This window comes from Theropithecus gelada, chromosome 2 (genome assembly GCF_003255815.1).
Source record: "Theropithecus gelada isolate Dixy chromosome 2, Tgel_1.0, whole genome shotgun sequence".
Classification (NCBI taxonomy): Eukaryota; Metazoa; Chordata; class Mammalia; order Primates; family Cercopithecidae; genus Theropithecus; species Theropithecus gelada.
In genome coordinates, this window is record NC_037669.1 from 192,641,463 (window position 1) to 192,668,064 (window position 26,602).

A 26,602-nucleotide genomic window follows, 5' to 3' on the forward strand; every position below is an offset into this window, starting at 1 on the left:
ATTAAGTATAGCTACTCTGCTCTCTTTTTTTGACTTCTATTTATATGGAAAAAGAGGTCTGGTTTTTCCAGCCCTTTCAGTCTGTGTATCTTTATAGGTGAAGTGAGTTTCTTGTAGGTAGCATATAGTTGGGTTTTGTTTTTCTTTCCATTCAACTAATCTATGTCTTTTGATTAGAGACTTTAGTCCATTTACATTCAGTGTTATTATTGATACGTAAGGACTTCCTATGCCATTTTGTTATCTGCTTTCTACTTGTTTTATAGTCTTCCCTTCCTCCCTTTCTTCGTGTTGAAATGATTTTCTCTGGTAGTATATTTTTATTTCTTGCTTTTTATTTTTTGTATACCTGTTGTAGATTTTTTGTTTTGATGTTATATGGTTACCTCAAAATAAAAGCCTCATGAGGCTTGCAAACATCATCTTACAACCAACTATCCAACTATTTTAAACTGATAACTCCACTAACTCCAGTAAAAAAAAAAAAAAAAAGCCAAGAGAAAACTAAAACAGAACTCTACACTTTAACTGCATCTCCCTCTTTGACTTTTTGTTGTTTTGATTTTTTTTTTTTTTTTTTTTGAGACAGAGTCTTGCTCTGTCGCCCAGGCTGGAGTGCAGTGGAGCGATCTCAGCTCACTGCAAGCTCTGCCTCCCAGGTTCACGCCATGCTCCTGCCTCAGCCTCCCAAGTAGCTGGGACAACAGGTGCCCACCACCACGCCCAGCTAATTTTTTGTATTTTTAGTAGAGACGGGGTTTCACCGTGTTAACCAGGATGGTCTTGATCTCTTGACCTCATGATCCACCCGCCTCAGCCTCCCAAAGTGCTGGGATTACAGGCAACAGCCACCGTGCCCGGCCACTGTTTCTATTTATCTTGTTATACTATCTCTTAACAAATTGTAGTTATAATTTTTGATAGGCTTTGTAGTCTTCCTACTCAAAATATGGCTTACATATGGCAATTAATGTGTCAAGCCATTCTGTTCTTGTGCACTTACTGATACCAGTGAGTTCTGTACCTCTGGATGATTTCTTATTGCTCATTAATGTCCTTTCCTTTCAGATTAAAGAACTCCCCTTACCATCTCTTACAGGTCAGGTCTGATATTGACAAAATCCTTCAGAGCTTTTGTTTGTCTGGGAAAGTATTTCTCCTTCATGTCTGAAGTATATTTTTGCTGAGTATGATATTCTAGGATAAACGTTTTTTTCCTTCAGCACTTGACATGCCACTCTCTCCTGGCCTGTAAGGTTTCCACTGAAAAGTCTGCTGCCAGATGTATTGGAGCTCCTTTACATGTTATTTGTTCTTTTCTCTCACTGCTTTAAGGATTTTTTCTTTATCCTCAACCTTTGGGAGTTTGATTATCAAATGCCTTGAGGTAATCTTATTTATGTTAAATCTTCTGGGTGTTCTAGGATCTTCTTGTACCTGAATATTGGTAACTTTCTCTGGCTTTGGAAAGCTCTGTTACTATTTGATGAAGTTTCTACCCTCTCTCTCTCTCTCTCTCTACCTCCTCTTTGAAACGAGTAACTCTCAGATCTGCCCTATGATTTCTAGATCTTGTAGGTTTGCTTCATTCTTTTGTCTCCTCTGTGTATTTTCATATAGTCTGTCCTTAAGCTTACTAATTCTTTCTTCTACTTGATCAATTCTGCTGTTGATTCTGATGTATTTTTTAGTTTGTCAACTGAATTTTTCAGCTCCAGAATGTGTTTTTTTGTGTTTTGTTGGGGTTTTTTTGTTTGTTTTGAGACAGAGTTCACTCTGTTGCCCAGGCTGGAGTGCAATGGCATGATCTTGGCTCACTGCAATTTCTGTCTCCCAGGTTCAAGCGATTCTTGTGCTTCAGCCTCCCGAATAGCTGGGATTATAGGCCTGCGTCACCAGGCCCGGCTAATTTTTGTATTTTTAGTAGAGATGGAGTTTTGCCATGTTGGCAAGGTTTGTCTCAAACTCCTGCCTCAAGTGATCCGCCCGCCTTGGCCTCCCAAAATGCTGGGATTATAGGTGTCAGCCACTGTGCCCAGCCTCTGCTTTTAATTTTTTTAAAAAAATATGTCAATCTCAGTCAGGTGCGGTCACTCACACCTGTAACCCTGGAACTTTGGGAGGCTGAGGTGGGCAGATCACAAGGTCAGGAGTTTGAGACCAGCCCAACCATCATGGTGAAACCCCGTCTCTACTAAAAATACAAAATTAGCCAGGCGTACTGGCACATGCCTCTAATCCCAGTTACTCAGGAGGCTGAGGCAGAATAATTGCTTGAACCTGGGAGACAGAGGTTGCAGTGAGTCAAGATCGCACCACTGCACTCCAGCCTGGGCAACAAGAGGGAAACTCTGTCTCAAAAAAAAAAAACAAAAAAACCAGTCAATCTCTTTGTTAAATTTCTCTCACAGGATTCTAAATTCCTTCTCTGTGTTATTTTGAAATTCTCTGGGCTTCCTCAAAACAGCTATTTTCAATTGTCTGAGAGGTCACGTATCTCTGTCACTCTGAGACTGGTCATTGGTGCCTTTAGTTTGTTTGGTGAGGTTATGTTTTCCTGGAAGTTCCTTTTTTTTTTTTTTTTTTTTGAGACAAAGTTTCACTCTTGCCACCCAGGCTCCAGTGCAATGGCGTGATCTCGGCTCACTGCAACCTCCACCTCTCAACTTTAAGTGATTCTCCTGCCTTAGCCTCCTGAGTAGCTGGGATTACAGGTGCCTGCCACCACGCCCAGCTATTTTTTTTATATTTTTAGTAGAGATGGAGTTTTACCATGTTGGCCAGGCAGGTCTCGAACTCCTGACCTCAGGTGATGCCCGCCTCAGCCTCCCAAAGTGCTGGGATTACAGGTGTGACTCACCATGCCCAGCCTTCCTGGATGTTCTTGATGCCTGCAGGTCTTCATTGACGTCTGGGCATTCAAGAGTTAGGTATTTATTCTAATCTTCACAGTTTGGACTTGTTTTTATCTGTCCTTCTTGAGAAGGCTTTCCAGGTATTCAAAGGAAATTGAGTATTGTAATCTAAGTCTTTGGTCACTGCAGCCATATCTGCACTACAGGGAGCCCCAAGCCCAGTAAGAATGTGACTCTTGCAGGCTCCTAGAGGTCTCACCTTGGTGTGCTTGTGTAAGATGGAGTAGAATTTCCTAGATTATTAGGCAATCTCTCATTCTCTTCCTTCACTTTACCCCAAACAATAGTCTCTCTCTCCATGCTGGGCTGCCTGGAGTTGGGGGAGGGGTGGTGCAAGCACTCCCAAGCACAACCACAGCTGGCACTGGACTGGGTCACAACTGAACACATGTGGCAACTCCTGCCTGGTGACCGCTGATATTTATTCAAAGTCCAAGGGCTCTCTAACTCAGTAGGTGGTAAATTCTTCCAAGACTGGGCCCTTCCCTTCAGGGCCAGTAGATTCCCTTCTGGCCCAGAGCAGGGCTAGAAATACCATCCAGGAGCTAGGGCCTAGAATTGGAGGCTTCAGGAATGATCGGTGCTTTATTTTACTGTGGCTCAGCTAGTGCTCGAGTTGCAAGACACAATATTCTGTACTCTTTCCTCTCCTTTCCCCAAGTGGAAAGAGTGTCTCCCCAAACTCCACTGCTTCAAGATAGGGGAGTGGCAATCCCTTCACCACCAGAGCTGGTGTCTGAGTTGTGTGTACCCCAAATCCACAGGCTCGGAGCCCAGCGCAGTGCCAGAACTTGCCAAAGGAATGCAGTCCTGTGGCCTGACTGCCTTTCGTATTTATTCAGGACTCAAGTCTGCTTTACTCAGCTGGTGGTGGAACGAGCTGCAACTCAGGTTCCTACCACTGGTGCGGAAGATGCTCCTCTGGCTGGGGTTAGTCTGAATGCTCCCTCCATGGGTGCTGGCAGAATTCTGCCCTGTGTTGTATTCCACTGTGATAGGACAGCACTGGAGTTTCAATGCAAAGTCCCACAATCATTTTGCTCTTCCTCCTCCAGGCACACAGATTCTATCTCCGCACATTGCCAGGGGATAGGGAAGGGGTGGTGTAGGCAATGCAAGAGTGTCTTTCCTACCCTCTTCAGTGCCTCTTTCCTTGAGATGATGTTAAACCAGGTACTAGGATCACTCACCTGATTTCTGGTTCTTATGAAGGTGCTTTGTTGCATGGATAGTTGTTCAATTTGGTGTTCCTGCAGGAGGACGATGGTTGAAGGGTACTATTCTGCCGTCTTGCTCCTCCTCCTCTCAGCTTAACCAATTCTTATAAAACCCCTCCCCACACACATATGTATGTGTGTGTAGATATAGATATATATATATTTTTTTTGTTTTTTTTTTGTTTTTTTTTTTGAGACGGAGTCTCGCTCTGCCACCCAGGCTGGAGTGCAGTGGCCCGATCTCAGCTCACTGCAAGCTCCACCTCCTGGGTTCACGCCATTCTCCTGCCTCAGCCTCCCGAGTAGCTGGGACTACAGGCACCCGCCACTTCGCCCGGCTAGTTTTTGTATTTTTTAGTAGAGACGGGGTTTCACCGTGTTAGCCAGGATGGTCTCGATCTCCTGACCTCATGATCCGCCCGTCTCGGCCTCCCAAAGTGCTGGGATTACAGGCTTGAGCCACCACGCCCGGCCTAGATATATATATATTTTTAAAAACAAACCCCTGGGCTCAAGCAATGCTCCTGCCTCAGCCTCCTGAGTAGCTGGAACTATAAGTACCTACCATTTTGCCTGGCTTTTTATTTTTTTGCATATACTTGTACACTTTGTTGGAAGGAGACATCAATCACAATATTTTACCCCTAACTACTTCAGATGTTTTCTCCTATATAACCACAATCTCACTATCTCTGACCAAACAAGATATTTAACATCAGTTTACTAATATCATCTAATGCATGAATGGCCAAATATGGCCCACTGCCAGTTTTTATTAAGTTTAACTGAAACACAGCCACACTCACTATTTGGGCATTATCTGTATCTGCTTCTGTGCTGTAACAGGTGAGTAGATAAATCAGAGACCATAAGGTCTGCAAAACTCGAAGTATTTACTATCTGGCTATTTCAGAAAAAGATTGCTGACCCCTGAATATATTATAGTCTATATTAAAATCTCCCCTAATGTCCCCAAAATATTGCATCTCTTCCAATCCAGGATCCAATCAAGATTAACTCATTGCATTTATCTGTCATTCAGTGTGGTTTTCATTTGCTTTTCTTTTACTGGGAAGGTAAGCAACTTTTTATGTTTAAGAGCCTTTCTTGGCCAGGCACAGTGGCTCATGCCTGTAATCCCATATTGGCTATGGGTTTGTCATAAATAGCTCTTATTATTTTGATATATGTTCAATCAATAACTAGTTTATTGAGTTTTTAAATGAACGGATGCTGAATTTTACCAAAGGCCTTTTCTGCATCTATTGAGATAATCATGTGGTTTTTGTCATTGGTTGTTTATATGATGGATTATGTTAACTGATTTGCGTGTGTTGAATCAGCCCGGCATCCTAGGGATGAAGCTGACCTGATCATGGTGGATAAGCTTTCTGATGTGCTGCTGGATTTGGTTTGTCAGTATTTTATTGAGAATTTTCGCACCAATGTTCATCAGGGATATTGGCCTGAAGTTTTCTTTTTTTGTTGTGTCTCTGCCAGGTTTTGGTATCAGGATGATGCTGGCCTCATAAAATGAGTTAGGAGGGAGTTCCTCCTTTTCAATTGTTTGGAATAGTTTCAGAAGGAATGGTATCAGCTCCTCTTTGTACCTCTGTTAGAATTTGGCTGTGAATCTGTCTGGTCCAGGGCTTTTTGTGGTTGGTAGGCTATTAATTACTGCCTCAATTTCAGAAATTGTTATTGGTCTATTCAGATACTCGACTTCTTCCTGGTTTAGTCTTGGGAGGGTGTATGTGTCCAGGAATTTATCCATTTCTTCTAGCTTTTCTAGTTTATTTGCGTAGAGGTGTTTATAGTATTCTCTGATGGTAGTTTGTATATTTCGGTGGAGTCAGTGGTGATATCCCCTTTATCATTTTTTATTGTGTCTATTTGATTCTTCTCTCTTTTCTTCTTTAGTTTAGCTAGAGGTCTATTTTGTTAATTTTTTCAAAAAATCCAGCTCCTGGATTCATTGATTTTTTGAAGGGTTTTTTCCTGTGTTTCTATCTCCAGTTCTGCTCTGATCTTAGTTATTTCTTGTCTTCTGCTAGCTTTTGGATTTGTTTGCTCTTGTTTCTCTATTTCCTTGCTGCTGTTGTTACTGTTTTTGTTTGTTTGTTTTGAGACGGAGTTTCAACTCTTGTTGCCCAGGCTGGAGTGCAATGGCGCGATCTCAGCTCACTGCAACCTCCACCTCCCAGGTTCAAGTGATCCTCCTGCCTCAGCCCAAGTAGCTGGGATTACAGGCATGCGCCACCACACCCACCTAATTTTGTATTTTTAGTAGAGATGGGGTTTCTCCATATTGGTCAGGCTCATCTCAAACTCCCGACCTCAGGTGATCTGCCTGCCTCAGCCTCCCAAAGTGCTGGGATTACAGGCGTGAGCCAGCACTCCCAGCTGCTTCTCTAGTTCTTTTAATTGTGATTTTAGGATGTTGATCTGAGACCTTTCCAGCTTTTTGATGTGGGCATTTAAGTGCTATAAACTTCCCTCTTAACACTGCTTTAGCTGTGTCCCAGAGATTCTGATACATTGTCTCCCTCTTCTCATTGGTTTCAAAGAATTTCTTGATTTCTGCCTTAATTTCTTTATTTACCCAGGAGTTATTCAGGAACAGGTTAATTTTCATGTAGTTGCCTTTTTTGTTTTTTTAAATTGAGACAAGGTCTCAGTCTGTCACCCAGGCAGGAGTGCAGTGGTGTGATCAGAGCTCCCTGCAGCCTTGACCTCCCAGGCTCAAGCGATCTTCCCACCTCAGCCATCTGGATAACTGGGACCACAGGCTGCCACCATGGCCAGCTAAGTTTTTAAAATTTTTTATAGAAATGGGGTCTCGCTTGGTTGCCTAGGCTGGTTTCAAACTCTTGGGCTCAAGCAATCCTCTCATCTACAATAATTTTAGGCCTCCTAAAGTGTTGGGATTGCAGATGTGAGACACAGCACCCAGTCTCATTAAATGTCACTTCATTTTCAACCCTTCTTTTTCATATTATTTTATGTTTATTTCTTATATTCAGCATATGGCTGGGTTTTTTAATTTAACCCAATCTGAGAGGATCTAGAGCAAGCCTGTCCAATCCACAGCCCACAGGCAGCCCAGGACGGCTTTGAATGCAGCCGAACACAAATTCATAGACTTTCTTAAAATATTATGAGATCTTTTTTGCAATTTTTTTTAAAGCTCATCAGCTATTGTTAGTGTCTGTGTATTTTATGTGTGCCCCAAGACAACTCTTCTTCCAGTGAGGTTCAGGGAAGCCAAAAGATTGGACACCCCTGATCTAGAGAAAGGAATAATTTAGTTTATTATTTAATGAAATAACTCACATATTTGACTTTATTCTTTCACTCTCATGTTTATCATTCAGAAGCTTTTCCATGAATGTATACTTTTCGCCCACACTGCTTGTAATTTTTCCCTTACCCCAAATGGAATATAAGCATCGTTCACTATCTTTTCTTCTTCTCTTTTTTTTTTCCTTTCCTTGAGACGGAGTCTTGCTCTGTCGCCCAGGCTGGAGTGCAGTGGCACGATCTTGGCTCACTGCAAGCTCCGCCTCCCGGGTTCAGCCTCCTGAGTAGCTGGGACTACAGGCGCCCGCCACCACGACCGGCTAGTTTTTTTTTTTTTTTTTTTGTATTTTTAGTAGAGATGGGGTTTCACCATGTAAGCCAGGATGGTCTCGCTCTCCTGACCTCGTGATCTGCCTGCCTTTGCCTCCCAAAGTGCTGGGATTACAGGCGTGAGCCACTGCGCCCGGCCCATCGTTCATTATCTGCATAGCTTTTCCTGCTTAAGTAGCATCCAATTATATGGCTGTACATTTTTAATTTGAACAATTCTCCACTAGTTGTCCTACATTTTTCTAATGTAAATACAACCACAGGCCATCCAGTCATACAAGTCACATACTTGGAAGTCATCTTTCACACTTCTTGTCCTTCATCTCCATAACCAACTCATCACCAAGTCCTGTTAATTTTACTTCCTACATCACACTCATCTTCCATCTCTCCTGCTATTATTCTAGTTCAAAGTACCATGAATCTGAAATGGTCTCCTGTTCTACCCACATCAACTTTGCTCCCACACCCATCAGTCTTCTTCAGTACTGTTAGAAAAAAGACTACAAAGTGGATAATGTCACCTAAAACCCTTCAATGGTTTCCTGTTACATTCAGGATACAACCCAAAACACAAACCTCAAGGCCCTGATCTGCAGATCAGGTACACTTCATGCCACTCTCTTCTTTACTCTCTGCATTTCAGCTACACTAGTCTTTTCCCATTCTTCTACCAGATACTTACTCCTTCTGTCTGTTTCACATACCCTTATTCTCCATTTACCCAGTTAACTTGTATTCATCTTTGATATTTCTGTTTAAATATTACTTCCTATGAGAAACATTCCCTTACCCTCAGGCTAGGTTAACCAAATCCCCATTCCAATACACTCCCATAGTATCCAGTACTTTTCTTTTGTACCCACTAAAAAATAATTACACCACCAAAAATATAAATACAAACTGTGATAGGTGCTGTCTCCACCACTAGACTGCAGACTTCATGAAAGCAAAAACTATCTCTAATTATGTTTTACTTACCACTTTCTCGATTTACTATGTCTGGCACTATGATACTGTAAAATAATAAATTTGGTCTTTGACCTCATTTCCTGGCATACAACTCCTAAAGTCCTTGGAATTTCCAAAGTTATGCCTTTTTTTAAAAATTTTTTTTGAAGACAGTCTTGCTCTGTCACCCAAGCTGGAGTGCTGTGGCACAATCTCGGCTCACAGCAACCTCTGCCTCCTGGGTTCAAGTGATTCTCCTGTCTCAGCCTCCCAAGTAGCTGGGATTACAGGCACGTGCCACCATACCCAGCTAATTTTTGTATTTTCAGTAGAGACAGGGTTCCACCATGTTGGCCAGGCTGGTCTTGCACTCCTGACCTCAAATGATCTGCCTGCCTCAGCCTTCCAAAGTGCTGGGATTAAGGGGACATGAGCCCAGGCCCAAAGTGATGTCTTTTTGTATGTTAATGATTGACTGATGGCTGGCAGCTACTAGGTAGCTTTAGGATAAGAGCAAGGCAAAATTAGAGGATTGTGACTTTCAGTCCCACCCAATCCCCCAACCACCAGGGAGAGAAGAGGAGCTAAAGGTTAACCAATGGCCACCGGTTTAGGCATTCACCTATGCAATGAAGCCTCCATAAAAACTGAAAAAGATTGCACTGGGAGAGCTTCTGGATACTAAATATGTGGAAGTTCCTGGAGGGTGGTGTGCCTGTGGAGGTCCTAGAGAATCCCTGTGCCCACTCCCCTACATCTCTTCCCATGCATCTCTTCATCCGAATCCTTTGTAATATCCTTTATAATAAACTGCTAAATGTAGGTAAGAACTTCCGGGAATTCTGTGAACTGTTCCAGCAAATTAATCAAACTCAAGGAGGGCAGCATGGGAACCTTCATTGAAGTCTGTTGGTCAGAAGTTTCAGAAACCTGGACTTGCAATTGGTGTCTGAAGTGGGCGGGGGGCACTCGTGAGGCATGAGCCCTCAGCCTGTGGGCTATGGCGCTGTCACCAGGTAGATAGGGTTGGGATTGAATTAGAGGCATCCAGCCAGTGTTCGCTGCTTGCTTTGGTCACAGAAGTCTTCTGTGTTGACTACTGCTGTGGTGTGACAGCAGAGGAAAAAACAGGTTTTCCACATAGGCACATTAACAGGTACTCAATAAATAACGCTTAATGCCGGGCATGGGGGCTCACGCCTGTAATCCCAACACTTTGGGAGGCTGAGGTGGGCAGATCACCTGAGGTCAGGAGTTCGAGACCAGCCTGGCCAACATAGTGAAACCCCGTCTCTATTAAAAATACAAGAATTAGCCAGGTGTAGTGGCAGGGGACTGTAATCCCAGCTACACAGGAGGCTGAAGCAGGAGGATTGCTTGAACCTGGGAGGTGGAGGTTGCAGTGAGTGGAGACAGTGCCATTGTACTCCAGCCTGGGCAACAGAGCAAGATTCCATCTCAAAAAATAAATAAATAAATAAATAAATAAATATAAATAAATGTGGAATGAATGAATGCTGCTAAGGACAATCCTAGCTATCATTCACACACACACTCATACACACTCCCACCTGCTGCTTAAACTCTCTAATGTCTTCATTTTTATTTTTTATTTAGTTTTCTTCTGACATGCAGTCTCGCTCTGTCACCCAGACTGGAGTGCAATAGTGCAATCTCGGCTCACTGCAACCTCCACCTCCCATGTTCAAGCGATTCTCCCACCTCAGCCTCCCAAGTAGCTAGCTGGGGTTACAGGCGCCCACCACCACAACCCGGATAACTTTTGTATTTTCAGTAAAGACAGGGTTTTGCCACATTGGCCAGACTGGTCTCGAACTCCTGACCTCCGGTGATCCGCCACCTCAGCCTCCCAAAGGGCTGGGATTACAGGCGTGAGTTACCATGCCCAGCCTAAACTCTCTAATGTCTTCAAATTGCCCTCATGATCCAAACTCTTTACCAGAGCCTATATGGCCCCGCATGACTTGATCCCTGACTCCTTCCCTGATCTCGTGTGTGTGATACTCCAACATATCAAGCTCACTTCTGCTTCAGAGCCTTTAACATTCACTCTTCCATCCACTGCGAATGCTCCTCTGATCTTCACAGTTTTCAGTGAAAAGTGATCTCTTCAGAGGCCTTTGCTGATGAGCCTGTCTAAAAGAACTAGCCCATCTTCCTCCTCCCTCCTACGACCCTATCCCAGTTAACTTGTATTCTCATACTGTGTTCTGATGTTTTCATAGCAAATAGCACTTATCACCTCTGATTAGAGTACATCATACACAGTAAATTAGGTACATGGTTTTTATAAATTATTTCAAGTACATGTATGTACATGATTTTATGAATAGATTGTGATACAAAAGTTATTTCTCCTGATGGATCAGTTAACATTTTAAGAGACAGGATCTGGCTATGTTGCCCAAGCTGGCCTCAAATGCTTGGGCTCAAGTGATCCTCTGGTCTCAGCATCCCAAGTAGCTGGGACTACAGGCGCGAGGTACCATGCCCAGCACTGGCAAAACATTGTTGAAAGCTTCTGCTGTCTGCTGACAAGACTACCAGATAATACCAAATGATGGCAGCTCTTTCTTTATCATCCCACTGTTCTACCACTATAATTGGGACCGGGAGGCAATTAAGGTCTTTCAAACAATACCATTTAAAAGAAACAGCTTTAAAATTTGTCACATTAAAAAGTCTGTTTCTACTTAATATCATATTGGCATTAAAGTTCTTATCCTTCCACACAAAGTGGCTTATCATCTGCTTTTCAAATGTGGAATAAAAAACAAACAAAGAAGATACCTTTTTAGTCCATCTTTTTACTCCATTATATCCTTTGGTTACCAGCTGTCTATGAAAAAAGCTGTTGAAGAAGTGAACCTAGAACAGACAATAAACACAAGCAACCAGATTATATTAGGCTTTGCCCAGATTTAACTTCAAAAGAAAGAGGAAATTTTTAAATGTTTGAATATAAAGCAGACAAAAAGAAGGGAAAAATTTATTCTTAAAAACAATGATTGAGGAGGCAAGTGGATCATCTGAAGTCAGGAGTTTGAGACCAGCCTGGCCAACATGGTGAGACACTGTCTCCACTAAAAATACAAAGATTAGCCGGGCGTGGTGGCAGGCATCTGTAATCCCAGCTACTCAGGAGGCTGAAGTAGGAGAATCTCTTGAACCTGGGAGGCATAGGTTGCAGTGAGCTGAGAGATCACGTCACTGCACTCCAGCCTGGGCACTAGAGCAAAACTCCATCTCAAAAAATAATGATAATAATGATCAAAATATAGAAAATACATTACATGGTTAACAGAAAATGCTGTTCCAAATTTTTATTGGAATGACCTTACAGCTGTGGTCTGTAGTCAGATTTGGAATGTAGCAGTAAATAGATTACCTGAATCCAATCAAGTAGAGAAGCAACCTGACAAATCTCTCCAAATCAGGTGAAAAAGTTGAAAGAGGCTATGAAAAACTTAGGTAACAATTACCTTGAACTCAAGGGAGATGGATTACATAACTAACTCCATGTGAAGGATGTGGATTTAGAGACTCCTGTTGTTACAGTAACTATAAAAAGGCCTTCGCATGATTATTTCTAGTACCACAGAATTACCCTGGCTGTACAGAATATCAGGTCCTGCATCCTTGGCTTTGAATTTCTGACTTATAAGTAAGTGGTACATCAGCTCATCTGAGATGGTAAACATATTGTGGCCTTAAAGTGCTCACTCAGTAACATGAGGTGATAAAACTGTTCCCTTAGTGCTGTGGTTCTCCAAGTGTGGTCACCAGACCAGTAGTGTCAGTATCATCTAGGAACTTGTTAGAAATCCAAATTATCAGGCCTCATCCCAGACCTATTAAAGCAGAAACTCCGAAGGTAGGGCCCAGTAATCTGGTTTTTGTAAGACTTTCAGATGGTTCTGATGCACATTATTTTGATAACCACGCAGCTTAACATACAGATTAAAAGAGCTGCCAGACATAGTGCTCACACCTCTAATCCCAGCCCTTTTGAGAGTCAGAGGTGAGAGGATTACTTTAGCTAAGCCCAAAGTTCAAGCTAGCCTGGGCAACACAGCAAGACTCCCGGCCCTACCAAAAATAAAAATAAACTAGCTGGGTACAGTGGTACATGCCTCTCTAGTCCCAGCTACTTGGGAGGCTGAGGCGAGACTACTGCTTGAGCCCAGGAGTTCAAAGCTACAGTGAGCTATGATTGGGCCACTGCACTCCAGCCTGGAGTGTCTTTTTAGTGTCTCTAAAATAAAGGGTATTTTTAATAATTTTAATAAAAATAAATAAATAAAAAAGAGCTTATAGTAGCTGTCTCTAGAGCAGTGACTCTTAAACTTGGTGTCCATCAAAATCATCTGGAGAGCTTGTCAAAACACAGATTGGTGGTCCCCACCTCCAGTTTCTGATTCAGTAGATTTGGGTTGAAGTCTGAGAATGTGCATTTCTAGTTAAGTTCTCAGGGGATACTGATGCTGCTAGTATGGGGACCATGCTTTGAGAACCGCTGCCTTAGTTAAGTGTCCTTTTGATTCCATGAATGTTTAGAATTAAATATACTGGTGGTAAATGAAACCCTTGAAATTAATACTTTTATGTTAAAGATAATCTGTATGTGTTTAAACATTCTGAGGATTAAGAGAATTTGACAAGAGAATCTAGCAGATTAGCCTCATGATTCCAATTTATAAATGTATAACAGATTTATAATTTAAGTGGAAAGTCACAAAACATTTTCTATATTCATAAACAGTATCAGAATCTGACTTTTTAGTATTTATCTATTACTTTATTAGATTGATCAGTTTTATAAAGTACTTGGAAATTTTTGCACCCATCAGGTATCTGTGTACTCAGAAAAATACATTAAGTAAAAAAATAGTTTTGATATGTAACAAAACTCTTAAGAGAATTTAGAGTTTATGAGGGTTCAATCTGTATTTGAACTGAGTATCAAAGATTTATCCAAGAAAAAGTGAAAGATGAATTTTTTTTTACATTTTTAAAGAGAGCAAGATTTTAAGTTAAATGTAAAAAGCTGGCTGGGCATGGTGGCTCATATCTTTAATCCCAGCACTTTGGGAGGGGGAAGGGGACGGATCACCAGAGGTCAGGAGTTCGAGACCAGCCTGGCCAACACGGTAAAACCCCCCATCTCTCCTAAAAATACAAAAATTAGCCAGGCATGGTGGCACACACCTGTAATCCCAGCTACTCGGGAGGCTGAGGCAGGAGAATTGCTTGAACCCAGGAGGTGGAGGTTGCAGTGAGCCGAGATCACACCATTGCACTCCAGCCTGGGCAACAAGAGCGAAACTCCATCTCAAAATGAAAAACAAAAGAAGTGATTTGATGGAACTTACAGTCAAGCCCAGTGCATGATCAAGACAAAATTGAACTCTCCTTTTTAAAAATTTAAGGAATGTCAGATAATTTAAACACACACACACACAAAAACTACTCCTTTTAATACACAAAGACACTCTCTCCTGCAGAAGAGGAAGTTTTCACTTACTTTGTCTGGGACTGCATCCATTATCAGCTCACCGTACATATTAATGACCTATAAAAAGTCAACATAAAACCAGCTTACTATCTCTGCCAATAAGTTGGCGAAAGAAAAACAAAATAAATAAATAAAACCAGGTTACTAACCCTATACAATTCAGAACATCCCAATCAGAATGAAGAATATATTATTACTGACAGCCGTAATCAAACCGTTTGGATCCTGGGGCAAGTAACCGGTCAAGAATAAAGAATCCTTGATTCCAAAAGACAACTGAGAAGCCAAACCAGAGATTATATTTTATTGACTAACATCCTCTGCAACTTCTCCACATTGACAAACTACAATATACTGACCTGGTCATTCAGCCAGTTCTGACCATCCAGAGTCGCCAGGTCGTCCATATCCAGCATGTGTTTATTATAGAAGATACGGAAGTTACATTTTTGATGTCTGGCCCGATAGTTTGTTATTTCTCTATTGATAAATGGTTTTCTGAAAGAGAAAGATTTTGAAAGAAAACATAAAAAAATGAGTACTTCTCAATTTACTGCTAAGCATCTTTTTTTCCTGTAAATCAAGAGAAAAGTCATATATGCCAACAATTTTATTTTCAAGGGCTTAACTTTAGCATCGTTTATATACCTATTAGAAAAGTCTTCATTAAACACATCTTTTAATCTTCCAAGGACTTCTTTTTCACTGAGTGGAACCAAACTGCCATACTTCTTCATAACCTCATCTAGGAATCCTTAAATAAAGGAAGAAAGAAAAGTTAAAATGGAAAAACAAGCCATTTTCAGGAGAGTCATTCTCCAAACACTTAACCTATACATAGCACTTAACACATACAGTGGTTAACCTATATTACTATATAATATTGATAATATAAAGAAATATTTTTAAAGTTATATCTTTTGTAAAAAATAAAATGTATTAGGCTCTAACCAATGCAATCTAGAGAGACATACTGTGAGGCATCATTTCACATTAGATTTTTAAGTTACTGATGCATTGTTAGAGAAGGAATGGATAGCTAGAAGGAAATATTAACAGCTTCCCGTAGCTTAACCTTCTCTTAAAGCATGATATCTAAAGGGCTTAATCACATAGTCAAATGCGTATATCCTTTTGGTAACTGAAAGAATTATTGTTTTAGAATCACAATTAGAATTAACTACTGAGATCATTGTGACTCTATTATTTGGTAAAGGTGTGTACTTTAGTATCAGCAAGGGACAATATCATACAACTTGATAAATTATCATACTCATTACACTAAATAACTCTGTGGGGTGAGTTCAACTGGGTAACAGCTAGTGAGGCACTTTTTTTTTTTTTTTGAGATGGAGTCTCACTCTGTCGCCCAAGCTGGAGTGCAGTGGTGTGATCTCAGCTCACTGCAAGCTCTGCCTCCTGGGTTCACGCCATTCTCCTGCCTCAGCCTCCCGAATAGTTGGGACTACAGGTGCCCGGCACCACACCCGGCTAATTTTTTTGTATTTTTAGTAGAGACGGGGATTCACCGTGTTAGCCAGCATGGTCTTGATCTCCTAACCTCGTGATCCGCCCACCTCGGCCTCCCAAAGTGCTGAGGCTACAGGCGCCCGCCACTACAATCGGCTAATTTTTTGTATTTTTAGTAGAGACAGGGTTTCACCGTTAGCCAGGGTGGTCTCGATCTCCTGACCATGTGATCCGCCCACCTCAGCCTCCCAAAGTGTTGGGATTACAGTTGTGAACCACCGCACCCGGTTAGTGAGGCACATTTTAAGATGGCAAATAGAATTTTTTGGAGATGGGGTCTCTTTCTATCACCCAGGCTGGGGCATAGTAACACAATAATAGCTCACTACAGCCTCAAACTCCTGAGCTCAAGCCATCCTCCTGCTTGGATAGTTAGCTGGGACTGTAGGCACGTGAAACCACATCCAGCTAATTTTTAAAGTTTTTTTCTTTTTCTTTTTTTTTTAGATGGGGTCTTGCTGTGTTGCTCAGGCTAGTCTTGAACTTTTGGCCTCAAGTGATCCTCTTACTCCAGCCTCCCAAGATGAGAAATAAAATTTAAAGGTGGCTTTTGGCCACACCATAGGACAGTCTTCAGGTAAATGTAAGTAACATGTATATGTGCTTATATATATCACTGAATGATCCACTGAACCTAAAAAAGCCCCAGGAAATAAACCCAGGACATTCTTTTTTTTTTTTTCTTTTAAGACAAAGTCTTGCTCTTTTCACCCAGGCTGGAGTGCAATGCCGCGATTTTGGCTCACTGCAACTTCCCCTCCTGGGTTCAAGTGATTCTCCTACCTTAGCCTCCCAAGTAGCTGGGATTACAGGCGCCCACCACCACACCCAGCTAATTTTTGTATTCTTTTTAGTAGAGACAGAGTTTCACCATGTTGGCCACGCTGGTCTCGAACTCCTGACCTCAGGTGATCCACCTGCCTTGACCTCCCAAAGTGCTGGGATTACAGGCGTGAGCCACTGTGCCTGGCCACCCAGGACATTATTTCTAAGTAAATACAAAAAAGCTGAGGCAAGGCTTAGATGCTCACAAAAGTACAGACATGACTTAGGCTGTTCACCAATGCTGAATGGGCAGAGCAACAACCTAGCTAACCATCAGTCTGACCGTTAAGTCCACTGAGTTAAGACAGGAAAAATGAGGATTGTTAGCCACATATCTTAACCAGTTCCCTTTGTAACTCCAAGAATGGCCTCTGCCATGCATTGATATGAACAGGATAGAAAAGATCATAAGAGAGTCTTGGGAATACAGTGTTTCATCTTTTATGAGGGGACAGACAGGCACAGCAGTGAAAAATTTATTTTTCCTCCTGTTAATCTCCCACCAGAGTACCTCTCAGTTTTAAAGGCTTAACATAGGAGCAAAGGTCAGGGTACAGTAAACAGAAAAGAGGTCCTTTCTCCTGTCTATTCTGCTCTAGGCTTTGGGCAAATACAGTAGACAGGAAGATAGTCCCATGCTCCAACTTCATCAGAGTAGGGGATAAAGATTTGGGGCTTCTAAACTAGGAACAGACCATATACTTGCCTCTAGTGTTTACTATTTCACATCTTACAGTTATCTAATCATAACCTTGTGTCTACATGGGGGAATGGGCCCAATGGAAGATAAGGAATCCCACCATTTGAGAAACTGCATTGAGAATTACTTTTCATAGAAAAATAATACCCCTAACAACAACAATAAAAATTAAACTTTAGGCCCCACAACCTTGATTGAGGCTCCTCAAATAAGAAGGCAGTGTCCCCCACAATGGGATATGGACCTGAATTTCAAACTAGTATCATGGTGCTCTTGCTAACAATGTTATTTTTGGTGGTAGAGTATGATGGAGATTTTAAATTGTTACACATTTTCCTCTTATCTGTATCTTTATTTTCATTTTCAGATGATAAACATGGATTTCTTTTTTTTTTTTTTGAGACAGAGTCTCGCTCTGTCGCCCAGGCTGGGGTGCAGTGGCCGGATCTCAGCTCACTGCAAGCTCCACCTCCCGGGTTCACGCCATTCTCCTGCCTCAGACTCCCAAGTAGCTGGGACTACAGGCGCCTGCCACCTCACCCGGCTAGTTTTTTGTATTTTTTAGTTGAGATGGGGTTTCACCGTGTTAGCCAGGATGGTCTCAATCTCCTGACCTCGTGATCCACCCGTCTCGGCCTCCCAAAGTGCTGGGATTACAGGCTTGAGCCACCGCGCCCGGCCTAAACATGGATTTCTTATTCAGTAGAAATGCCCTTCAAGGTACGATCTTCAAGGAGAACCCTAGATGACAGTGTCTCACTTATACACACTATTATCTCACTGGGACCAGAAGTAAAACAACGGTTAAAAAATACTTATCATAAGAAAAGCACCAGCATATCTCATTTAGTCCTTATAGCCCCCCTGTGTATTAAGATAGTAAGTATCCCTACTTTACAAATAGAGACACTGGGCCAGGGGCTCACGCCTGTAATCCCAGAACTTTGGAAGGCGGGTGGATCACCTGAGGTCAAGACTTCAAGACCAGCCTGGCCAACATGGTGAAACTCTGTGTATGCTAAAAATACAAAAATTAGCCGGGCATGGTAGCATGCCTGTAATCCCAGCTACTTGGGAGACTGAGGCAGGAAAATTGCTTGAACCTGGGAGGCAGAGGCTGCAGTGAGCTGAGATTATGCCACTGCACTCCAGTCTGGACAACAGAGTGAGACTTTGTCTCAATCAATCAACCAACCAACCAACCAACCAGGCAATCAAATGGAGACATCAGAAGCTTTGAGAGGTTAAGTTACCTCCCCAAGGGCACTTAACTAGCATCTGGTAGAACTAAGATCCTGATTGTAGGTCCCGTGACTACAGAAACTGGGCTGTTAACGCTATGCCACTTGCAAAGCAAGAAATATGTTATCTTTTCTCCATAAAAACAACTTGGTTCTTCACCTTTCCTTTTTAATATCTGGGGCCAAGAACTACCCAGAAACAGATTTTATAAAATGACAGTTAAATCCACCATTCTTTACCCACTTGCTTTCACTAAACTAATCAACTAAAAAAGGAAAAATGCGCTTGGTATACACAATTTATTTTACTCCCAAAGTACTAAAATTTCAAAGTGACCCAAGAAACAAAGGATAAAATGTTAGGAAAAAACAACAAAAAACAACTGGAGTTCAAATTATAGCACACTCTGCAAGTACAAAAGGTAGTAATATAAAAAACAAAACCTGAGGTGTTATTTTAGAATCTAAAGTACCCGGCCAGGCACAGTGGCTCACACCTGTAATCCCAGCACTTTGGGAGGCTGAGGCAGGATTGCTTGAGCCCAGGAGTTAAAGACCAGTTTAGGCAACAAAGTGAGACCACTTCTCTACAGAAAATACAAAAATTGGCCAAGCGTGTTGGCACATGGCTGTAGTCCCAGCTACTGGGGAGGGTGAGGTGGGAGGATGGGTTGAGCCTGGGAGGCAAAGACTGCAGTGAGCCAAGATCCCACTACGGCATGCCAGCTTGGGCAACAGAGCCAGACCCCGTCTCAAAAATAATTAATTAATTAAAAAAATAAAAAAGAAAGAATTTTCTTAAAAAAAAAGTTAAAAGTAAGGCCAGGCGTAGCGGCTCACACCTGTAATCCCAGCACTTTAGGAGGCCGAGGCGGGTGGATCACAAGGTCAGAAGATGAGACCACCCTGGCTAACATGGTAGAACCCCGTCTCTACTAAAAAATACAAAAAATTAGCCAGGCGTGGTGGCGGGCACCTATAGTCCCAGCTACTCAGGAGGCAGGAGAATGGCGTGAATCCAGGAGGCGGAGCTTGCAGTGAGCCAAGATTGCACCACTGCACTCCTGCCTGGGTGACAGAGTAAGACTCTGTCTCAAAAAAAAAGAAGTTAAAAGTACCCATCATGTTAAACTAATGGCACTGGACAGTGTTCCTTTGATACAACTGACCTGGATCACATTCCACCCTGAATGTGGAATGACGTTCACTGTATTGTGCACGTAAGAAATGCAACCACATGGTTCTCCAACAAAATACAATACATACCTCAGAAAGGGCCCATCAATAATAAGGAACGTATAAAGCATCTAAGAACAAACACAAGGAATGTGCAAAACCTAAGGGAACAGCTGCAAAATACTACTAAGGGACAGGAAATCTTTTGCAATGAAAGCAATTTTCCCTAAATTAATGTATACATACAATGCAACATCAAGTAAAAACCATACTTTTTAAAAAGATTAGAAAACAAATCCAAAATTTACCTTGGGACAAAAATGTGAGAAATTCTTAGAAATTTCTGTAAAGAATTAAAGGAGAGAGGTGAATAAGGAGTGCCAGCTCCTGTCAAATGATAAAACTAACTACGCTAATTAAGGCAAATACAGCCAGCATGGAACAGAGATCAAATCCAAAGAGACCCAATGGTAGGCTGCATTTCTGAACCACAGGGAAAAGAACAAATTACTCAATAAACAGTATTAGAACTACCAACTAATTTCATTGGTTCCCAGACCCATGGAAATAAATTAAAAAAAAAAAAAAAAAGAACTGGCAACTAAATATTTTATTAACAGCTGGAATTCATTTTGGTGTAAAGAATGAGGTAAAGATCTACCTTAACTTTTTTCCAAAGCACTAAATTAAAAATAACACATTAGGCCGGGCACGGTGGCTCACTTTTGTAATCCCAGCACTTTGGGAGGCTAAGGCAGGCAGATCACCTGAGTTTGGGAGTTTGAGACAAGCCTGACCAACATGGAGAAACCCTGTCTCTACTAAAAATACAAAATTAGCTGGGAATGGTGGCAGGCGCCTGTAATCCCAGCTACTCAGGAGGCTGAGGCAAGAGAATCACTTGAACCCAAGAGGCGGAGGTTGCAGTGAGCCGAGATCACATCACTGCACTCCAGCCTGGGCAACAAGATCAAAACCCCATCTCAAAAAAAAAAAAAAAAAAACCACATTAATAGTCTAGAAAAAAAGAGTTGGACATTTTTATAAACATTTACTTTATATGTGGAAACAAGCTTTTAAGTAGTAGTTTTTTTTCTAATACACGACCATAATTATTTTTAAATAAATGGCAGTGAGCTCATAATTGCTTTTGGACTTTCAAGCCTTTGAACATGCATTTCTTAAACACACTAAACTTTTTTTTTTTTGTTTGTTTGTTTTTGAGACGGAGTTTTGTCACGCAGGCTGGAGTGCAGTGGTGCGATCTCAACTCACTGCAACCTCCGCCTCACAAGAACAAGCAATTCTCCTGTCTCAGCCTCCCGAGTAGCTGGGACTACAGGCGCATGCCACCACACCTGGCTAATTTTTGTATTTTTAGTAGAGACAGGGTTTCACCATATTGGTCAGATTAGTCTCGAACTCCTGACCTCAGGTGATCCATGCGCCTCAGCCTCCCAAAGTGCTGGGATTACAGGCATGAGCCACCACGCCCAGCCTAAACTTACTCTTCTTGAAACTACTTTTTTCCATCCACTATATCATGGACAGTTCTCTTTTCCCTGAAAAAATGCACACTGTATTTTAACCAATTCCCTACTGATGGCCATTTATTTTTACCTCTAAATAATGTAACAATTAAAACTCTTGATCTATCCTAGTTCTACTGTTTCCCTTGGACACACCTGCTACAAGTCAAATTTCTGAGTAAAAGGGCATGTGCATATCTAAATTTTTAAATTGTCATCTGATTTTTGCTCTAGACACACACATGCACACAAGATTTAAATGTTTGTAGAGTCAATTTGGTATATTTTCATTGCTTCTGAGCTTCCTATCATGGACAAAAAATGTCTTATCAATATAAGATTATAAAAATGGTCTCCTGCTCAAACAACTGAATAGCAAGAACATAACCCAATTTTAAAAGCAGGCAAAGGACCTGAATGTGGAGAAAAGGGAAGCCTGTACACTACTGGTGGGAATGTGAATTTGCACAGCCATGAAGGAAAACAGTATACAGGTTCCTCAAAAAATTAAAAATAGAACTACCATATGATCCAGCGATTCCACTTCTGAGTATATTTCAAAGACAATGAAAGCAATGTGTTGAAGAGGTACTTGCACCCCATACTCACTGCAGCACTATCCACAATAGCCAAGACATGGCATCAACCTCAATGCCCATAAGTGGATGAATGGAGAAAGAAAATGTAGTATATATACACAATGGAATACAATTCAGCCTTAAAAAATCCTGTCATTTGCAACATGGATGAATCTGGAGCACAATATGTGAAATATGCCAGACACAAATATACTGCGTGATCTCACTTACATGTGGAATCTAAAGTCAAACTCATAGATGTAGAGAATAAACAGTGGTTACCAGGACATGGGGCAGAGAATTGGAAGATGTTGGTCAAGGGTTATAAAGCTTCAGTGAGACAAGAGGAAGCACTCCTAGAGATCTATTATACAGTCTGGTGACTATAGTTAATAATAATGTACTGTGTCTTAAAAATAGATGAGAATAGATTTTAAATGTTCTTACAACAAAGTGCGTGAGTGATGGATATGTTGATTATCTTGATTTATTTCACAAAGTAAACATACATCAAAACATCACATTGCACCCCTTAAATAGACATGTTTTCAATTAAAAATAATCTTTAGGTCAGGCACAGTGGCTCATGCCTGTAATCCCAGCACTTTGGGAGGCTAAGCCGGGTGGATCCCTTGAGGTCAGGAGTTCAAGACCAGCCTGGCCAATATGGTGAAACCCCATCTCTACTAAAAATACAAAAAATTAGCTGGCCGTGGTGGCGCACCTCTGTGGTCCCGGCTGCTCCCGGAGGCTGAGGCATGAGAATCACTTGAACCTGGGAGGCGGAGTTTGCAGTAAGCTGAGATCACACCCCTGCACTCTAGCCTGGGAGACAGAGTGAGACACTGTCACAAACAAAGAAACCAAAAACTTAAAAAGAATGATTTCCTGTATTTTTTTTTTCTTTTTTAAGAGACAAGGTCTGCCAGGAGCAGTGGCTCAGGCCTGTAATCCCAGCACTTTGGGAGGCCAAGGCGGGTGGATCACGAGGTCAAGAGATCGAGACCATCCTGGCTAACACAGTGAAACCCCGTCTCTACTAAAAATACAAAAAATTACCCAGGCGTAGTGGCACACGCCTGTAGTCCCAGCTACTTGGGAGGCTGAGGCAGGAGAATCACTTGAACCCAGGAGGCAGAGGTTGCAGTGAGCCAAGATCGCACCACTGCACTCAGGCCTGGGAGAGACAGCGAGACTCCGTCTCAAAAAAAAAAAGAGAGAGATAAGGTCTTGCTGTCACCCAGGCTGGAGTGCAGTCGAGCTACCACAGCTCACTTCAACCTCAAACTCCTGGCTTCCAGCAGTCCTCCCACCTCATCCTTCTGAGTAGCTGAGACTACAGATGTGCACCACCACACGCAGATAATTTTATTTTTTGTAGCAATAGAGTCTCGCTAAGTCTATATATATCCCTCTACGTATTTATATTGCTACATTGCCCAGGCTGGTCTCAAACTCCTGCCCTCAAGCGATCCTTCTGCCTCAGCCTCCCAAAGTGCTGGGATTACAGATGTGAGTCACCGTGGCTGGCCTATGTTTAGTGCTGGGATTACAGATGTGAGTCACCACGGCCGGCCTATGTTTGTTTCTTCTTAACAGCTTTATTGAGATGTGATTCACATACCACAAATTTGCCCCATTACGGAATACAATTCACTGGTTTTTAATACATTCAGATTGTAACTATCACTACTACCTAATTCCAGAACACCTCCATTACCCCACAAAGAAACTCTATACCCATCACCTCGCATTCCCCTTCTTCCCAGCTCCCGGCAACCAGTAATCTACTTTATATCTCTACGTCTTTGCCTATTCTGGACATTTCAAATGAATGAAATCATATGTTATAAGGCCTTTTGTGTCTGGCTTTTCACTTAGCATGTTTCCAAGGTGCATCCACATTTAAGGATATATTGGTACTTATTCCTTTTATAGAATAATATTCCATTGTATAGATATACCAAATTTTATTTGTCCATTCGCCAGCTGTTGAACATTTAGGTTGTTTTCACTTTTTGGCTATTATGAATAATGCTGTTATACGTATTTGTGTACACATTTCTCTGTATTTGGTTTTAATCAGCCAAACTCTTAATCCATCTGGAATGTTTTGTGGCACAGAAATCTATCTCTTTTCCCTCCAGAAGAAGTAACCATCCAAGTTATTTCTCTTGGATATGCTATAATTTTACTACACAAAATTTAGTGTGAGTTTGTGTATGTATTTGTGTTTTAATCCTGATTGGCATTTAGAAAGCCTTTCAACTTTAGACTCAGACCTTTCTTTTCAGTTCTAGAAAACATCCCTAAGTTCTTCAGTTTCCCTTCCATTACCTTCTGGCATACTCATGACATAGAGGTTAGAACTTTAAAGTGAAGCAAGAACTTGAAGAACTTGCAAAGTAATCTCAGTACAGAGTTCTAGACTTTCATACACTCCCTCAAATCTTTTACAGTTGTCTTGCATAAGCATAACTCAGTATTAATTTTTTTTGCAGCAACCCGCTACTGTGATTACAAAGCATTCAACTTGGTTTTCAAGGGAGCTTTCTTCTTACACTCATATTTCATCAGTTTATGTAACACTGAATAAAATTATGAAACTGCAACAAGTAAATTTACCCGAAGTATAATTGACTCTTAAACATGTAGATCAACTGAAAGGAGCGTAGTGTGCAGTCATATTAGAGACAAGCCAGCATTCAGCACACCATAGAACTCAATAGTGGCTAATGTTGTAGAAGTCAGTTAAAGGAGTATCACTGCCCCATTAATCACTACTGAGGTTTGGTTCTGTTATTTGTTGAATTTGTCTATTTCACTGTGTTGGCTTTTCTCAGATGATGGTGATAGACTGTGAGTTCATCTCTACTTAGGTAACTTGCTGAGTATTGAGGGCAAAGGGCTATCATGGGCAGTAGCTGCTGCTCTGCCTTGAACTATTTTCAGTGGGAATAAGGACACTAAGAACTCCAGCAGCTGTTCTGAAAATGGATGTTCCTCACTCTTGCCAAGTGTTACAAGGTGTACATGTGTGGGTGAGTATCCGGTCTCTTGTTCTTAGAATTGTGGCTTGATAACAAGTTTATTCTTTGCTGATATATGTCACAGGCAGGGAGAGATTCCCCAACTACTCAGTCTTTACCATGGGTGTCCCCTTTCCTCTCCACTTCCACCATCTCCAGAAATATGAGCACTCAGTATCATACCACTTCCCTGTACTAATCTTCCTCCTGCCCACCTGGACCTTCCCTCTACTATTTGCCCAGTGGAAGCTGATTCTCAATTTCTGATCCACCAGAACTCTCTCCTCCTTGTTTGTTAGTAGGAAGACACGTGTTTTTAATATATTTTTCATAATTTCTATGGATTTGGTAGGAGGAAGAAGAGATTCCATGAGCTTACTTCATTCTCTTAAACCTGGAACTGCTATTGGCTTCTGATTGATATTCTTTAGTAACTGAAGGAAGCTTCCTTTATTACTAGTTTTCTAAGAGATTAAACACAAAGGGAAATAATTTTACTAACAGGCTTTTCAGCACTTGCTGAGATACCATTATTTTTTTCCTTTAGCCTATTAAAATAGTGAATTACATTGTCACTAAATGTGAATTCTGTAAGAATTCCTACTTCCTCAGATCGTGCTACAGGTTTTACTATGTGCATATCCAATTTATCAATTGTACTTGAAAGTGTTACATCTATAAAGGTTAATTGGCATTTGTGGGTAAATGCTAATTTTTTTCACGTTTAAGTATCATGGGTCAGCTAACCTCAGTAGGGAAATCTGACTTTATTTTAGGAAGGTATAGATAAGAGTTTTTTTTGTTTGTTTGTTTGTTTTTTAGTTGGCTAGGACTCTGTACTTTGTGTCTTTTTGTGAGGAAGAATAATTAATTTATTATTTATTTGAGACGGAGTCTCGCTCTGTCGCCCATCTCTACTAAAAATACAAAATTAGCCAGCTGTGGTGGTGGGCGCTTGTAATGCCAGCTACTCGGGGGGCTGGAGTGCAGTGGTGCAATCATGGCTCAATGTGAGCTCCGCCTCCCGGGTTCACACCATTCTCCTGCCTCAGCCTCCTCAGTAGCTGGGACTACAGGTGCCCACCACCAACCCCAGCTAACTTTTTGCATTTTTAGTAGAGGCAGGGTTTCACTGTGTTAGCCAGGATGGTCTTGATCTCCTGACCTTGTGATTCGCCCGCCTCGGCCTCCCAAAGTGTCAGGATTACAGGCGTGAGCTACTGCGCCCAGCTGGAAGAATTTATTATATTTAATGGTTGGAAAGAGAAAGTGCTCAGAACTGTTTAAACCACCAAGAAATAAACCTCCTAACTAGCTCCCCAAAGCCAACTGTAATAATGTCCAGGTGTCCTATACAAATGCATATGCACACATATATACACATACTCATCCTACATATGTCACATATATCTTTTAACAAAATAGTTTCATACCATTTTGCAACTTACTGTTTGCACTTTTTGTTTTTTTTGAGATGGAGTCTCACTCTGTCGCCAAGGCTGGAGTGCAGTGGTATGCCCTCAGCTCACTGTAAGCTCCGCCTCCCGGGTTCAAGTGGTTCTCCTGCCTCAGCCTCCCAAGTAGCTGGGTTCACAGACACGCACCGCCACACCCGGCAAATTTTTGTGTTTTTAGTAGAGACAGGGTTTCACCATGTTGACCAGCCTGGTCTTGAACTCCAGACCTCAGGTGATCTGCCTGCCTCAGCCTCCCAAAGTGCTGGGATTACAGGCATGAGCCACTGT

At 41.7% G+C, this 26,602-nt stretch overlaps 1 protein-coding gene across 2 annotated transcripts in view; it reads right to left on the minus strand.

The window, feature by feature from the left end:
• The window catches only part of SENP5 (SUMO specific peptidase 5), a 70,133-nt gene that overhangs the window by 20,558 nt on the left and 22,973 nt on the right, over positions 1–26,602 (minus strand). For both annotated transcript variants that reach the window (XM_025376888.1, XM_025376887.1), the window contains exons 3-6: positions 14,898–15,003; positions 14,609–14,747; positions 14,259–14,306; positions 11,525–11,602 (exon numbers count right to left, since the gene is read on the minus strand). In XM_025376888.1, the coding sequence (XP_025232673.1) occupies positions 11,525–11,602; positions 14,259–14,306; positions 14,609–14,747; positions 14,898–15,003 (371 nt within the window). The remainder of the gene's footprint in view (positions 1–11,524; positions 11,603–14,258; positions 14,307–14,608; positions 14,748–14,897; positions 15,004–26,602) is intronic.